Source organism: Neofelis nebulosa, chromosome 6 (assembly GCF_028018385.1).
Source record: "Neofelis nebulosa isolate mNeoNeb1 chromosome 6, mNeoNeb1.pri, whole genome shotgun sequence".
Taxonomy (NCBI): Eukaryota; Metazoa; Chordata; class Mammalia; order Carnivora; family Felidae; genus Neofelis; species Neofelis nebulosa.
The window spans coordinates 36,605,200-36,622,462 of NC_080787.1; the positions used below are offsets into that span (position 1 = coordinate 36,605,200).

The 17,263-nt window shown below is 44.0% G+C and overlaps 2 protein-coding genes and 1 long non-coding RNA gene across 4 annotated transcripts in view; 1 reads left to right on the forward strand and 2 right to left on the reverse strand.

The window, feature by feature from the left end:
- The window catches only part of NUDT3 (nudix hydrolase 3), a 134,439-nt gene extending 121,827 nt beyond the window's left edge, over positions 1–12,612 (reverse strand). Inside the window, exon 1 of one of the 2 annotated variants that reach the window (XM_058733625.1) lies at positions 12,204–12,612. In XM_058733625.1, coding sequence (XP_058589608.1) covers positions 12,204–12,302 — 99 coding nt within the window. In that variant the 5' untranslated portion in view covers positions 12,303–12,612. Of the gene's footprint in view, positions 1–11,909; positions 12,090–12,203 lie in introns of those variants that run through there. The other variant, XM_058733624.1, reaches the window with a different exon arrangement.
- RPS10 (ribosomal protein S10) overlaps positions 1–17,263 on the reverse strand; it is a 193,245-nt gene that overhangs the window by 147,179 nt on the left and 28,803 nt on the right. The window lies entirely within an intron of this gene.
- The window catches only part of LOC131514069 (uncharacterized), a 31,911-nt gene continuing 27,444 nt past the window's right edge, over positions 12,797–17,263 (forward strand). Inside the window, exon 1 of the long non-coding RNA XR_009262921.1 lies at positions 12,797–12,939. This is a non-coding gene — a long non-coding RNA (uncharacterized LOC131514069). The remainder of the gene's footprint in view (positions 12,940–17,263) is intronic.

The following is a 17,263-nucleotide window of genomic DNA, read 5'->3' on the forward strand; positions in this document are numbered from 1 at the left end:
TTAAAAAATAGTTGGTGAACTTATTTAAATAACATAGAAATATAATTATTACACACAGAAACTTTCTGGATTCTTTTTCTAACTCATTTTACCAATAAAATCTAAAAGTTTCATCTTATTATTATTATTATTAAAGGCAGTCTCCCCAAAGTGCAAAACCTCCCAGGAAAAAAATCACTACAGTGATAGGTGTAAAAGCCCTGAGTGAGGGCTCAGCACATTTAGCAAATGATGACTGAATATAAGTCTAACAACCAAGTCATTTCTGCGAAGAGGAAGGAAATATAATTAAAATTCCAATGATTCAAAATATATATTATTTCGAGCTACTCACAAAAATAAAGTGTTCTGGGGCGCCTGGGTGGCGCAGTCGGTTAAGCGTCCGACTTCAGCCAGGTCACGATCTCGCGGTCCGTGAGTTCGAGCCCCGCGTCGGGCTCTGGGCTGATGGCTCAGAGCCTGGAGCCTGTTTCCGCTTCTGTGTCTCCCTCTCTCTCTGCCCCTCCCCTGTTCATGCTCTGTCTCTCTCTGTCCCAAAAATAAATAAAAAACGTTAAAAAAAAAAAAAAAAAAAAGTGTTCTATAAAAGCACATAACTTCTTTTAAAGCATATTTTATTAGGATTCCTAAATATTCAAAGGAAAATCACTATCTTTCCTTTGTTTTTAATTTTTTTCGTGATCTCTACACCCAATGTGGGGCTCGAACTCATGACCGTGAGATCACGAGTTGCACGCTCTGAATGACCCAGCTGGGTGCCCCCATGTATTTCTTCCTTTTAACAGAAGTAGAAGCACTGTATGTCTGAGTTCATATCCATTTCTGTTCATCACTGCTAAGCTGCTCTTATAAAGTACATCAGAGGGGCACCTGGGTGGCTCTGTCAGTTAAGCCTCCAACTTCGGCTCAGGTCATGATCTCGAGGTTTGTGGGTTCAGGCCCCACGTTGGGCTCTGTGCTGACAGCTCAGAGCCTGGAGCCTGCTTCTGATTCTGTGTCTCCCTCTCTCTCTCTGCCCTTCCCCCACTCACACTCGGTCTCTGTCTCTCTTTCTCTCTCTCTCAAAAATAAACATTAAAAACATTTTTTTTAATAAAGAAAGAATGAAAGAAACAAAGAGAAAATCAGAATAGTGTTAAATAACCAACTAAGAAAAGATTTTCCAGGCAGTTCTTTTTTTTTTTAATATCATCTAAAACACATCCATTTTTTTTTTTAAAGTAATCTCTAAGCCCAACATGGGGCTCAAACTCCCAACCCCGAGAACAAGAGTCACATGCTCTACCGACTGAGCCAGCCAAGAGTCCCTCCAAGCAGTTCTTTAAAAGGACTTGACTGTTTTATGAACAAAGAGATCAACTAAGTGTATACAAAGAAAGTCTATTTAAGGGATCATTTCTTTTCTATGTTTATAATAGTCTTGTCTTCTCTATAAGTTTGTTTCTACTTGTGTCAGATTTAAGTTTTTATTGTTTTGTAATAATTTTTTTTACATGGAGTAGAAATTCATTCACTCTATCTCCTTTTGGAAGTGCTCAAAAATGTTTCATGATAATCGAGTTACTAACTTCCCATTTTGAAAATGAGTTAAAAAGTATCGTAAACTGCCTCAGAATTTCTTCAAGTATATTTGGATAAAGCACACAAAAAGCATGATCTTATCTGCCTCAGATACACAACCCAATTTGCACACAGTCCACTTCTGGGTAACTGTGCTAATAAGAAAGCAGCAGCACACACAATACAAATGATAAAATGTCAAAAATGGGGGGGAGGGTGGGGAACCACTCATGTTTGTTTTGCAAATACTTTTGGTGCTCACGTATGAATATTTTTGTATCATTCTGGTAATTTTTTTTCCTATTTCATAAAATAAGGACATCGCACTATGATGATCTTCTTCAGTTAGGTTTCTCATACCTAACTCTGGGTTAGCCTTTTGGGGGACTGGTGCAAGGAGATAGAAAAGAAGGGTAAGGCACAGTTTATGAGAAGGAAAAACCCCAGTTTTCTTCCTACTTGAAAAGGGAAAACCCCAGTTCTTCCCTACTGTGTGTTTCTTTCCTGAGAGTCTCCTTCACTACTCACAAAGCACATTTCACTTCGGGCACTTCTGGTCACCAAATGAGTGGGGTTCCCCTACACCAAGCAGGTCTCTGCAACACCAGCTAGGGGTCCTACAATTTAACTGAATTCTGACAGGCATCTCTCAACCCAAAGATAGCATCACATCCCACAGGTTAAGAGCTTAGTCCCATAAGACTGCCACCGCCCTTTCAGATGCCAGTCACGAGCCCACGTTATCACCGGTGTTGGTTATGACCAACTGGCTACTGACCAGAGGTTCCAACAACCCCTCCATGGGTTCAATTAATCTGCTGGAGTGGCTCACAGAACTCAGAGAAATACTTCATTATGTTTCCCAGTTTATTGAAGAATATGGTAAAGGATACAGATGAAAAGCCAGATGAAGAGATACACAGGGCAAGGAGCTTCTGTCCCGGTGGAGGTGGGGTGTGTCACCCCCTCAGCCCCCCCACCAATATGTGTTCACCAACCTGGAAATTCTCCGAACCCTGTACTATCGGGATTTTTATGGAGGCTTCATCACACGGGCATGATTGATCATTAACTCCATTTTCAGCCCTTCTGCCTGCTCAAGGCAATGGGGGGCAGGGCTGAAAATTTCAAGCGTCTATTCATGGCTTAGTCTTTCTAGCGACCAGCCTTCACCCAGAAACTATCCAGGAGCCCACCCAGAATGGCCTCATTAGAACCAAAGACCCTCCTATCACCCAGGAAATTACATGAGTTTCAGGAGCCCTGCATCAGGAATAGAGGTCAAAGACCAATATTAGAGCAAGAGATGCTCCTAATGTTATCGCGTAAGAAATCACAAGAGTGTGCCAGGAAGCGGGGCCAGAGACCAACACACACCTTCTAGTATCTCACAGTCTGTCCCAGGAAGAGCTGGAAGGCCACAATTCCACTCAGAATGCTGCCTACCCCCCGTTCCACAGCTGGGGACAGAGGCACATGGCCCAAGTGAACAGCTTCCTACCAGTGCTGGGAAGGCACTTTGGCTTAAAAGGCTGACTCTGAGTAGTCCAAACAATGAGAGCTTAGAAATCAGCAAACCCCATCTGACCCAGACAACTGCTAAGCTGCTTTTCAGGGGCCCGAAGGCCAGTTAGACAAGGAGCTTCTACACGGGAGTGCTTTCCTGACACACACACAGCCCACTGCCAACACTGATTCTACACACACACACACACACACACACACACACACACACACCCCACTCCATTCCCAGCAGTTCTTCATTTTAGAAGGATCCCTGGCACTTAAGGTAACCAAACCTCAATAAAACTAGGTAAGTGCTGAAAAATCATAGGTGCCCAAGTGGCCTGGATTCAAATATATTCCTAGGAAAAAGTGGCAAGCCTCGATTAAACAAAAATACCCCTCAATCTTTCATTTGCAATGCACCACAGTCTTATCTTTTATAAGATAACTACCTGAGTCCTTCACTCCATGTTCTTTGTACCTTTTGAATTTTGTACTGGGCACATATATTATCTATCCAAAGTAGCTTTTCTGACTAAACTACCCTAAGATTGTGTAAAGAAACGTTAGGGTCTTTTCTTTGGGTCCTTTCAGATTTCTCTTTTAAAAAGATTGCAGTACAGTACTTTCTTTTCTCTCCACTTGTACATTTCTTAACCACAACCTTTTTTAATAAACTCTCACCATCCTGTCACCACCACTCTGTGCCTCACAGTCAAGGGAAAGAAGGTGGTTTTGAGGGCTGTTGCTGGCGTGTTTGCTGGGTTGCTTTAAGGGACAGAGGAGGACAGAGTAAAGGAAAACCAGGAGAACTGGAAGGATGGGTAACAAAGCCTCATGGGAAATGGTGGCCTCCCACCTCTGCAATATCTCCCACCACTCTCCTCCACTTGGCCGCCAGCCACTCTGGCCTGCTTGCTGCTTTTCCTCCTGGCCAAAGTCGTCCCCCACTTGGGGCCTCGGTAATTGCTCTTCCCCTGCCCTGCCATTCAGAGCCTACCCAGCCACAATTTGCCAATCCCCTCCCCACTCTCAGGACCATCACACACTTATCTCCTGCCCAGCACCACCACTGCCTAAAATCAAGTTCACTGATATTTCTGCTCATTGACTGTCTCCCCGCATTTGTTATCAGAAACTTCACAAGAGCAAGAGCCTCCACTCTGCCTCATTCACAGCTGCATTCCAAGAACAGTGTCTGGCCCAGAAGCAGGCATTCAATAAAGTTTGTAAAATGAATGAATGAATATAAGAATGAACATTTTTCCCTACTCAAAGGGTTAGTAAGCTAGGAAGCAAGGGTTTCAAGAAGGCTGGGAAAAAGACTGTGGACATTCTTGAGCCATGTTACTTTAGGGCAGAAATTCTCAAACTGGATTCAAGGAAGTTTTCTTCGGTCTGAGAGGATTTTACTCAACAAGTTGTCTTCAGGTGCATATGTTTTATTACTAAGTTTTAGGTTTGGGGGTTTTATTTCCAAATCCAATTCCCTATTCTTTTATCCACATATCTTTTTTGCCTGTGATGGTTCCTTTGTTCTGTTTCGTACGTTAACCGCCATAAAGGAAACACTTCAAGACTCAGCACTCACAAACTTGACATCATATCTCTTTCACTTTGACCTAGATAAGGAACAAAACGATGATGACAGGAAAATATTATGACCATCCCTATCAACCTTCATTTTCAAATTAATTACTCTACTATCAACTAAACTTTGGAATCCAGATTTGACATACACTGTTGGCTATGAACCACAATATATTTTTTTTTTTTTTTCTGAGAGAGAGACAGCATGCGGGAGGGGGAGGTACAGAGAGAGAGGGGACAGAGGATCTGAAGTGGGCTCTGTGCAGCTAGCAGAGAGCCTGATGCGGGGCTTGAACTCACAAACCATGAGATCATGACCTGAGCCGAAGGCAGATGCTTACCCAACTGAGTCACCCAGGCGCCCTGGCTATCCACTGCTTGATTATAGTTTGTTGATGTATTTATTTACTTAGAAATAAAAGGTTCCAAGCTATCAGCAAAATGAAAATCCTTTTCCTCAGGTGATGAATCACTAGGATTGAGGATCAGTACATTTTATCAACCATCCAACACAAATCCTGCAAGATGGTATAGATTCACAAGTTCAACATCTGAAAGAAATCCTAAGTGCCCTGTCATGGGACGATCCACTGAGATTCCAAAAAGATTTACAACCAAGTACACATACACTTCCATTGGGCTGATACTCAACATTATCAGACACCTTGTCACTAAGATACTGGAAAAAAGAGACAGAAGACTTCCCTGAAACATTGTTATCACCGCATTATTGGTAGACCCTAGCATTCAGTGTATTTGGGGTATTTTCAATTCCTCTACTAGACCGTAAGCTTAAAAAACAGGGGCAATGTCTTCATTCATTCATTCATACAGTCAACAAATAGTATTGAGCATATACTATGTCCTAAACAACAAGGATACAGGAGTGAATAAAACGGACAAAAACTCCTATCCCCATGAACTAGCTTATATTCTAGTGAGAGGAAACAGACAACAACAAATGAGTACATACCATGTCTTGGTGGTGATTTGTGCTGCCAAGAAAAAACAAAGCCTAAGAGACACAGTGACAATGGACTGGTGTATTATGTAGCATGATCGTTAAAGACCTGTCTGATGAGACGAAAACTAAGCAAAGACCCAAAAGAAGGGAGCTAGCCATGCAGATAATACGGAGAACAAACAGTACAGAGGCCAGTGTGGCTGGAGGAGAGGAATGAGTAAGAGGGAGAGTGGTAAGAGATGAGATCAGAGCTACGGCAGGGGACCCGAACATCCAGAGCCTTAGAGGTCATGGTGAAGACTGTGGATTCACAGAGACAGAATACCACTGGAGCAGAGGAGTGACATGATCTGACTTCTGTGTTGGAAGAATCACTCCAGCAGCTGTGGCAGACAAGACTAGAGGAGTGAGGGCAGAAGCAAGGAGACCAGTCAGGAAGATTCAGCAGTAGTCCAGACAAGCGGCAATCATGGGTTAGGGTAGGACAGCACAGCGGAGGTTGAAGGGTTAAGGTTAGGCAGGATCTGCTGTCAGATTAGACGTGGGTATGACAAAGGCAGAAGTCAAGGATGACTCCTAGATATCTAACCTGAGCAACTGGTAGCATGGAGACTTCACTTACTGAAAGAGGCACAACAGTAGGAGAAGCAGGTTTGTTGCTGTTTGTTTTTTGGTGGATGGAATCAAGAATTCAGTTTGGGTATTTTAAGCTTGAGATGCCTATCAGATACCCAAATGGAAATACTGAGTAGACTGCAGGATATTCAAGCCCTGATTTCAGGAGAGAAATTAGGGCTAAACAGAGACAGCCGAAAGTAATCAGTATAAATACGGTACTTAAAGATGAGACTAGATGAGATCACCTACTAGTGCGTGTTGGGGTGGAGGGTGGTTCAAAGACTGTGTCCTCGTGCACTGCAATGGAAGAAGTCAGGAAAATGAGGAGGAATACAACAATACTAACAAGGAACAACCAGAAAGAAAGGGAAGAACTAGAAAGATACCCTAGAAGCAAGGTAAGGAAAGTGTTTCAGGAAGAAAGGAAAGATGGGGTAACAAGGACTGAGAACTGGATTTGTTAACTTGTTATCTTAAAGACTGGTTTTGGCAGAATCACAGGAAAGAGTGCCTGACTGGAATGAGTTCGAGAGAGAATGGGAACCGGGATCGTGGAGACAGCAAGTACAGAAAAGTTTTGCTGTAAAAGGAAAAGAGAGAAATGGGATGGTAGCTGGAGGGAACAAGGGGCAAGGGAGCAGTTCTTTTAAGATGGGAAATACTATAGCCTATTTGCCCTGGGAATGATAAAGTAGAGAAGGAAAGGCAATGAAGCAGGAAAGACAGGACACCGATCAGAGTGAGGCCCCTGGGCAGGTGGGAGGGGGTGCATACAAATGCACAGCAGGCAGACAGGCTGGCTTCATGAGGAACCACAGCCTTATTTACCTGGGAATTCCCAGGTTCTTACACAGAGACTAGTCCATGATAGGGCTCTCAAAAAATGAATAAACTAATGTATTCTCAAACAAGGGCCCTTCCTTTCTGTACTAGGCTATGAAGAAAAATATAGATTGCTTCACCCAAAGTAGATAGGCAACACTGTATTTACGGAGAAATGAGAATTGCTCAAAAGCAAAAAAAAAAAAAAAAAGGTTAGGGCAAAGAATGGGAGAAAATGGAGATTGCAGTATGATTTCAGAACAGAAGTCACATCTCAGGAAACAGGCAGAAAAGGAGGTAGTGGGAGAAGTGTCTAACTGACTAACCGGTATTATTAGGTAGGCACAAGGGAACACACACACACAAGAAAGCCTCCAGGAAAGACAGAGAAATGAGGATCAGAAATGTCCAGTCAGGTGACTGGATCAACGCACCCATCCTGATCTTAGAACAATGTAATACCGGACAATCACCAAGATCTGTTACAAAAAGACTCTCCAAACAGCCTGGGATCTACTGGAAGCTCTTCGTCATGGTTATCGCCTCTGGGATTACCACTCGTGTTTTACTCCCCTGTCTAGAGCCCAGGGGAAGGTGTGGTCTTGCAGTGACGTCCTTCCACCTGCTCCTCTAGGAGTCAGTTTTACTGACAAACACTAAGGCCACCAGAGTCTCTGCCCACGGAGGATCTCCTGTATCAATCATCTACACACCCAACCTCATGAGTTCAAGGAGCTGAGAAAATGAAACGGCAACCCCTTGCCAAGAGATGGAAAAGCTCAACAAACCAAACTAAGACCCTTAAAGATAGTATTGTCCTTTCTTATTAAAAGCAGTTTTAGGGACACCTGGGTGGCTCAGTCGGTTAAGCGTCCGACTTCGGCTCAGGTCATGATCTCGAGGTCCATGAGTTCGAGCCCCACGTCGGGCTCTGGGCTGACAGCTCGGAGCCTGGAACCTGTGTCAGATTCTGTGTCTGCCCCTCCTCTGCTCGTGCTCTCTCTCTCTCTCTCTGTGTCTCTCAAAAATAAATTTAAAAAATAATAAAAATTAAAAAACAATAAAAGCAGTTTTAATTTTTAATATACAGGGAAATCTAACTGAGAAAGATCCTATCAGTACTTTTTTTTTTTCCCTTGAGTAAAAACAGACCCAACAGGCACAGCTTTAACTTTCCTAGGGACTGTGACATCATCTGGTGTATAGCCTGTGTCACTGGCCTTTGTGAGTATTTCACACTGCTAGATAGTTCAACTGTCTAAAAGGCCTGTTATACTCCCCCCACTCCACTCTGGGGAGGGTACAAAGCAAGCCCACTCCTAGTGTGTCTCACTTCCTGTCATTATAGAGGCTCCAAAAAGGGGGAAGAAGGAAAATCACAACTGGAAGTGCTTTCGGAGAGGCAAAGTTGAATAACAGGACAAAGATGAATGTTATATTACCCAATCCAGAACAATAAAGTCTTACTCAAGAGATCAGTTTCAGTCTTCTATACTGTTTAGGATAAAATATTAACTGGAAGATACGGCAGATTAAAAACATACACACATATGTATTTGCTAATCTTTTTTGTGGGTCCAAGATCTTATCTTAAATGTAGGCCTACTATTGAACAGTGAGTTGTCTTTCACATACCACACCCACCATGACCTATGTTTTCCAGTTCAGGTTTCTATAAAGAAAAAAAAAACCCTGAAAACATTCATGTGCAGATCTATGTGCAGAGTCCTTCTAGACTTTCAAGACTCCCTTTCCAACTCTTACAGTTTGCTTACCCATATAACTGAGCAGTAATTTCTTTTAATGACTTGCAATTGAGTCATTCTGAAGCATTTGAGGGGCACCTCGGTGGCTCAGTCGGTTGAGCATCCGACTTCGGCTCAGGTCATGATCTCACAGCTCATGAGTTAGAGCCCCGCGTCAGGCTCTGTGCTGACAGCTCAGAGCCTGGAGCCTGCTTCGGATTCTGTGTCTCCCTCTCTCTCTGCCCCTAACCCACTCACATTCTGTCTCTATCTCTCTCAAAAATAAATAAACATTAAAAAAAAATTTCTAATAAATAAATAAATAAAGCATTTGAAATACAAAACCATTCTTTTTGAATTCAAATTTCATGGGCTTACATCATAATTACACTGCAGAATTACAATAACAAGAATGATGAATATAAACAAATACAGGAATAAATATAACTGAATCTTTGTAAGCACACAATTGGCGGGGAGGCCTCATGGTTGGGGGGTTATATCAGACCCAGTGGCAGAGAGGGCAACACCAAGTATTCAGTGCACCAAGTTGGTTAAAGCAGTGGCTGGGTAAAAGACTCTCTACTGTGTACCAGGCTCAAAGTACTGTAATAAATATGTTACTTATCATGAATGCCCCAAAATTAACAATCAGTAAAACCTGTAAGTGGGGGGGGGGGGGGGGGGGGTGTGGGGTGTGTGTGTGTGTGTGTGTGTGGATTTTCTGGCTATTGATTCTTATTTATCAACAGGAAAAACAGCCAGAGGTTTGAAGGAAAGGAAATTCCTTGTCTTCATGCTGTTGGGCCTGTTTGTTCTATCTCTCCCACTAGACTCCAAGCTCCCTACATGTCTGTTTCCTTTTATCTCAATAAACTTGCTCAGTTCACTTGCTGAGTATGTTCCCACTTCCTAACGTGGATCTTATAAGTAAAATTTCCTGGGGCTGAAAAAAAACGTTAGAAGGTCTGATTCACAGTCTACTACCTGCTAATATTTTCTATCTCTTTTTCTTTACATTGTATGTATGTTTCCTGACACTGGTTAATTGAATTTATTAACCAGGGTTCCATTTATATTTATATTACTGTTATATTAATACTGATAATATTCTATGAACTATTCCATCTTGATTAAAGCCATAAATTCCCATTACAAAATAAAACCAGGCTGAATGTCCTACTGAGTTTGAATTTCACATTCCCACAATATGTGGCAGCTAATACTTCCAGTTTCTGGCACTTCTATTGAGAACATAAAAGTTCTCCCGGAACTAACAAATTACTTCCCTTCTAACACAATTATGTAATCTGAGAGTTGAACGACACCCTAGAGATCATTTTGTGGTCCAAAATCCCTCCCAATTAAGGGATCCCATCAATAAGTACTCAATTTGGGGGGACAGGGAAGGATGTTTATCTTTAAATCCCACATTATAGGGTTCTGCACCCATAGTAGGCTCTTAATACATACTTGTTTAGTTGAACTGAACAAGTCTAAAATGGGTGCATTTCATTAATTTTCTTGTTCTTTCTGGGCTTTTAGCTGTAACATCCACTGAATCTGTAATTAAAAATTTGCATGAATCTTCTGCTCATTAACCAATGTTCAAAAAGAAATTCAAGGAAACTCCACAATCAGTCAAATGTTTTAACATTAAGCCTGCTAATGGCTAATGTCAGTACATAATAAAACTAACAGAAAATGGAAAATCAAGTTTTAGTTTGTGTATGCCTACAAAGAGTTGCCAATTTATCCAAAATACTCACATGTTCTCAATTTCTAGTATGAGTTTTTAAAAACGAATAAAGTCTTGCCTCCTTCATACAACTAAATTATACACCCTTCTACTTATAATTGGGGTACTCACAGACTTAACCACAGTACTGAAGACATGTTATTATACTAATTAATTTTCCCTCCAGTTAAAACAGACTGTGATCCCATCTGATTTCCCATAATATGATATGATAAGAGAACAAAGCCTGTGGAGCAGTAAACACCACCAACAATTTTACGTTACTCAAGTATGTATTCCAAAACTATGTAATTTACAACATGGCCCTACTTAGTACCTCTATTACCAGGCATCTGTTTTGGGGACTTTTACAATATATGATAGGACACAAAGTATATATTTCCAAATTCCATTTCCTTCTGTTTTGCTGAAAGGGAACACACACACACACACACACACACAGTCCCTCAACAGCACAATTACTGCTTTACTAAATTTTTTCAGGCAATAATTTAAAGTCCCACTTCCTCCTAAATATCTCTGGACAGCAACTCTTGGCAATCCATCTGTCTCTTTCATCACAGCTTCTTTTCATAACTAACGGGTCAAGTTCCGCTCCCCCCATTTCAACACCATGCACTGTACTTGTAGCCTGCCGCGATAGCCCACTGCTGAATGCCAGAATATAGCATATTGAATTTCACTGTCCTTCATTGTTTCCACTTTAACTGCCATTTTACCACCATGCACAGGAGACAAACGCTTTCCCACAGGCATCTTATGAATTTCCAAAGCAGCTAATTCTTTGTGGATTTACAAAAACGTTTGCCTTCTCTAAATTCCCTTTATCACCACAGAAACGGCTCTGAAAAGCTGAGATTTTTTTTTAAGTACCCCAAGCAAAAACTGATTTTAAGCATTTCTATTTAGCTAGCAAATTTAATCCTAAAGGCCTCCCTATAGGGCAATGTCAGGGCACAGATCTGAAACACCGCCTTTGGCCTTCCCAATGAAAATGAAGTATTTTCAGCCCATAAAAATTATCTTATCAAATGTCCTTTCTTCTCAGCTACACCAGAAGGGGCTACCCAGCGCATTGTAAAATAAACAATTAGCTTTGGCTTTTGCACTACGCCCTAAATCTTCCCAACCGCCCCCCCCCCTCCTTAAACTCACAGACACACATAATCCCTCTGCAACCCCGAAACCCGCCAGTGAAGTGGACTATTTCTCTGGCACAAAGGGCCGGCCTGCGCCTCGTGCACCGCGGCCTCTGCACACATGTGTGGGCTGACAAGTGCTGAGCTGCCTTTCCTGGATCCAAAGCTGGAGGCCTGGCCCGAAAGCCACACACTTCCCCACCCACCGCCTTCTCTCCGCCGCCACTCTCCCCTATGACAGGCGACGGGCTCTGAAGCTCCCTCGGCCGGATCGGTGCCGTGTGGCCACGCTCGGACCCGCTTCCCCTCCGCCCACCGTCCTTTTTCCTCTCTCCTCTTCCTCGGCTCAAGAAATTCCGTCGGAACTTCATTCAGACGAAAGGAGCGGCCCTGCCAGGGGCGGCAACACACCGTCCCCCGGCGGCCGCGCCCCCCGCGCCTCGGCTGGCGGTGGCCGCCGACTCCGGCGACCCCCGGGCCCGCTGGGCCCGGAGCCTCACCTCCTCCTCGCTCTCGCTGCGGAAACACAGGCACGCGGCCCGCTTCTTGTAGCCGTCGCCGTCATAGGTGCGAGTCTGATTCGACTTGAGCTTCATCATCCTCCGGGCCCGGGTGGGGGTGCGGAGCGGGTCGCGGGAGTCGAGGGTGGGGAGCCCGCTCCGGACGGACGCGCGCGCGCGTCCTCGGCTCGGCCAAGGGAAGCAGGGAGGGGAAGCCGCTTCTCCGCTACACGGCTCGGCCGCTGGCCCGCCACGGCTGCCTCATTCCCCCCGGCCCAGGCCCCGCGCCGCCGCCGCCGTCACGGCTGCCGTCGCCGCTGCCGCCACGGCCGCCGCCCCCTCTGCCGCCGCCACCCCCGACGACGACCGCGCCGCCATCTTGGGCGCGCTGCGTCAGCGGCGTAAAGCCGCGCCGGCCTGCGGGACGGCCGCGCGCTCGCAGCGCAGGCCGCGTCCGGGAATCGCACCCTCCCAGTCCGCGCGGCGTAAACGAGCGTCTGGAATGAAAGGGCCGTGCGAATGGAGGCGGCCGCAACGCCAGGAGCGTAGGGGTGGGGTAGGTGGGGCGTGCGCGGAGGAAGTCCGGGGAGAAAGGGGTGCAGACGCACGGACTCCCCGCTCGGCTGAGCAGCGGCCGGAGCGGAGATCCGGCTATCCAGCTACGCGGCCTGGCGAAGGGAGAGCGGGGGGCTTGCCCAAGGTCACACCGCAGTTCCACGGGCGAAGATGACCCAAGGTCAGGCCGCCCGATCTCGGCCTTGTCCGTTCATCTGGGAGGGGGTGAAGGGGAAGGTCTGGAGGAAAAAGTGGGATGCGATTAAACGCCCTGGAGTGTGCAACCTAAATTATCTGGGATTAGGCACTGCACGTCAACGCGGGTGGGGGGTGGCGGGTGCACATTCAATTGACATCCAGAAGCTGTGGAAGTCTCAGGGGCTGGGACATTAACAGATGTTTATCCTGCAATCTTTGATAGGTGCAAAAACAAATGCTTTCTCTTAAGGTAAACAGAAGGTCCAGAAAAGGAAGATGGGTGTGTGTGTGTGTACGTACACACATAATGCAAATCATAAGGCATCATCGTTCCTGGCAATAAACTAGGACTATATAGTGTGGATGTCAAACACATATATTCTCCAGGGGAAAATATATACCCACACACTGTAGAACAAGGAAAAATGTATAACCTGTGGATATTCTCAGCAGCCCAGACCAAACATAATATGATGCCCGTTCCCTGAATGTGCAATATTTGTCTATGAATTGTTTATTTCCCTTCTTTAACTTGCTTGTATTTGGCACAGTCAAAAAAACCAGGTTCTAAACCAAACCTGGGTTGGGATCTCAATTATATTTATTTACCCCTCTATTTGGCAACTGGCACGTGGTAGTAACTTAATACATTGCAACTAGTATTACTGATACTTCACTCAATGCTTGACACGTAAAATGTGGAGTTTCAGTTAATTTGGGTCAATCCACATGCAATACAATTCCCAAAATCTTGGTCATTTGGGTTGTCTTTATAGCTTTCTCTTCTGCCATTACATCTCTGAAAGGAAGGAAGAAAGAAAACAAGTTCTGACTGTAGAAATCCTCTAACATGTTTGTCAAAAATCTGAAAAATACAGAGAGCATACAAAATTAAATCACGTATCTCTGAGCACATTCAGTAGAGACTTGTAGCCCTCCCCCCGATCCCCACCCCCACCCCCGGCCTTTTCCCCCATGTTACTACTTTTTTTTTAATAACACTTCTAATTACTACCTAATAGTCCATCGTAGGGATGCCCCATCAATTATTTTATCTTTTCCCCATTGTTAGAAGTTTAGGTTATGTCCCCTGTTTCATTAGAACAGCAATGAATGTCCATGAACATAAATCCTTAACCCTATCTCAGGTATTTCCTCAAGATAAATTCCCAGAGGCAGATCAAGGGGGTAGGAATATCTTTGTGGCTCTTGCTGCCTGTTGCCAAAGCCTTTGCAGAAAAGTCTATGAGTGTAATCAATCCAGCAGCTATACAGCCACAGTGTACTACTATCTGCTGTTTTCTTAAGGTTGAGAGCAGAAATGCAAATGACGTTCCTGGTCTCAGTACACCAGAGTGAAGGTAATAAGCAAGTTAGATCGTAAACTCCTCATGGGCAGGCCCTGTGTCATCTACCTGCATGTCTCCACCTTCTAGCACAAGGCCTTGTCCAAAATAAGAGCTCAGTAAATGTTGATTAAGTAGGTGGATGCAGTTTTTCTGTTGTTTCTAATTCCTTCCCCAGCTTACGGGCCTGTGTAGTTGCAAGAACCCACAGGACCACTCCAGGTTTCTTGCTTTTGTAGTAATTACTTTTTCTTTGTAATTCCTTTTTTTTTTTACTTTCAACCAAAGGATCCCACCCTTTCCTGGAAGATAGCAGTGAAGACCAGATTTAAATTCATTAAAAAAGTATTATCATATTATTCCAGTTAAATACTTCTCCAAAAGTGCCACAAGAAAGAACTAGTATGGGGGCACCTAGGTGGCTCAGGTCATGATCTCACCATTCGTGAGTTCGAGCCCCTAGTTGTGCTGATAGTTCAGAGCCTGGAGCCTGCTTCAGATTTTGTGTCTCCCTCTCTCTTTGCCCCTCCCCTGCTTGTTCTCTCTCTCTCCCTCTCTCTGTCTCTCTCTCAAAAATAAATAAAAAACATTTTTAAAATTAAAAAAAAAAAACCTACTTACAGTTTCTTGAACCTCTAGGGCATCATCCAAGTCTTTGAACATGCTTGCCTGGTGTCTAGAAGGCTTTTCTTCCAAGACCCTCACTTCATTGTTTCTCCCCACCAACCCAGAGGAAGCCAAATTATGTTTATCCTTCGAAATTCAAATTGAGGGGCTCTTGATTTCAGCTCAGGTCATAATCTCATAGTTCATGTGATCAAGCCCCACGTCAGGCTCTACCCTGACAGCACAGAACATGCTTGGGATTCTCTCTCACCCTCTCTCTCTACCCCACCGTCTCTCTCTCCCTCTCAAAATAAATATTTTTAAAAACTTGAATTAAGGGGCACCTGGGTGGCTCAGTTGGTTAAGCATCCGACTTCAGCTTAAGTCATGATCTCACAGTTGGTGGTTTCAAGCCCCATGTCAGGCTCTGTGCTGACAGCTCAGAGCCTGGAGCCTGCTTCAGATTCTGTGTCTCCCTCTCACTCTCCCCCTACCCCACTCATGCTCTGTTTCTCTCCGTCTCAAAAATAAACATAAAAAGATATAAACAATAAATAAATAAATAAACAAATTAAAAGTTACCTCCTCCAGGGGTGCCAGGGTGGCTTAGTCAGTTAGGTGTCTGACTCTTGATCTCAGCTCAGGTCTTGATCTCAGGGTTGTGAGTTCAAGCCCCACCACACAGGGCCCCGAGCTGGGCATGAAGCCTACTTAAAAAAAAAAAAAAAAAAAAAAAAAAAAGGCTACCTCTGGCCTGAGTTTGTCCTGCTTTATCACATTGTCACATGGTACAGTACTGTCACAGTTTTCTTGCCAATCTCACATTTTAAACTTCTTGAAGGAGTCTATGTTTCACTTATCCTTGTTTATTTCACTCTGCAGTTATCTCAGGGCCTGACATAGAACACACCTCAAAACAATTTTGTTAATGAAAAAACAACTCCTGCTCTTCCAAAACCTGATCTTGAGTACAGAGCTTAATTACTTGCTCAGTATGGAATGAGACTCACTTGTCTGTAGGAACACCGCCCCCCCCCCCCCAACGACACACCCAAAATCTGCCCTTTGAATGAAGATCACATAGCATTCTCCTGATCCCACACTTCAGGGATCATCCATAGTAACTTTTTAGGGTTAATCCTGAATGGAATGACAAAATACAGAAAATTGGTTTTCACAGGTTCCTTGCTCCATCCTGCGTCCTTAACATGCCATTCACTCTGTCCACCTCCCAGGACTACCTTGTCCATCCCATCAAGTCCCCCAGGAGCACCTAGTGTTTCCGATCCCTGCTGTTGTAGTACTTACCCATTGATGCATAACAAATCTCAAAACATAGTGACTTAAAACATGAATCATTTCTCATGATTTCTGTAGTTAAGAATCTTGGAGTTGAGGCACCTGGGTGGTTCTGTAGGTAAAGCTACAGGTCTTGATTTCGGCTCAGGTCACGATTTCACAGATCATGGGATGGAGCCCCACATCAGGCTCTTTGTGCTGGGCATGGAGCCTGCTTGACAGTCTCTGTCTCTCTCTGCCCCTCCCCTGCTCTTTCTCTCCCTCAAAAAATAAACATTAAAAAAAAAAAGAATCCAGGGTGCCTGGGTGGCTCAGTTGGTTAAGCGTCCGACTTTGGCTCAGGTCATGGTCTTGCTGTCTGTGAGTTCGAGCCCCGTGTTGGACTCTGTGCTGACAGCTCAGAGACTGGAGCCTGCTTTGGATTCTGTGTCTCCCTCTGTCTCTCTCTGCACCACCCCACCCTCGAGCTCCGTCTCTGTCTCTCAAAATAAATAAACATAAAAAAAAAAAGATCAAAATCTAGGGTGACTAGGTGGCTCAGTTGGTTAAGTGTGGGACTCTTGATTTTGGCTCAGGTCATGATCTCACAGTTTGTGAGTTCCAGCCCCACATCGGGCTCTCTGCTGTCAGCACACAGCCTGCTTCAGAATCCTCTATCTCCCTCTCTCTCATGACCACTCGCTCTCTCTCTCTCTCTCTCTCCTTCAAAATAAATAAACTTAAAATCATCAATGATCTAAGTTCCTACTTTAAAAAGTTAGAAAAAAAACAAGTAAATTAAACCCAATGTAAGTAGAATAGAGAAGAAATCAATGAAATAGAAAACAAACAATAGAGAAAATTAACAAAGCCAAAAGTTTGTTCTTTAAAAACACTAATAAAATTCATAAATCATGAGCAAGACTGATAAAGGAAAAAAAGAGGAAAAAGCAAATTACCAATACTATTAATGAAAAACGGGGGCACAATAGATCTTTAGACAGCAAAAGAGTAATAAGGGAATATAATGAAAAACTTTAAGCCAACAATGTCAACAAGTAGGTGAAATAGACAAAT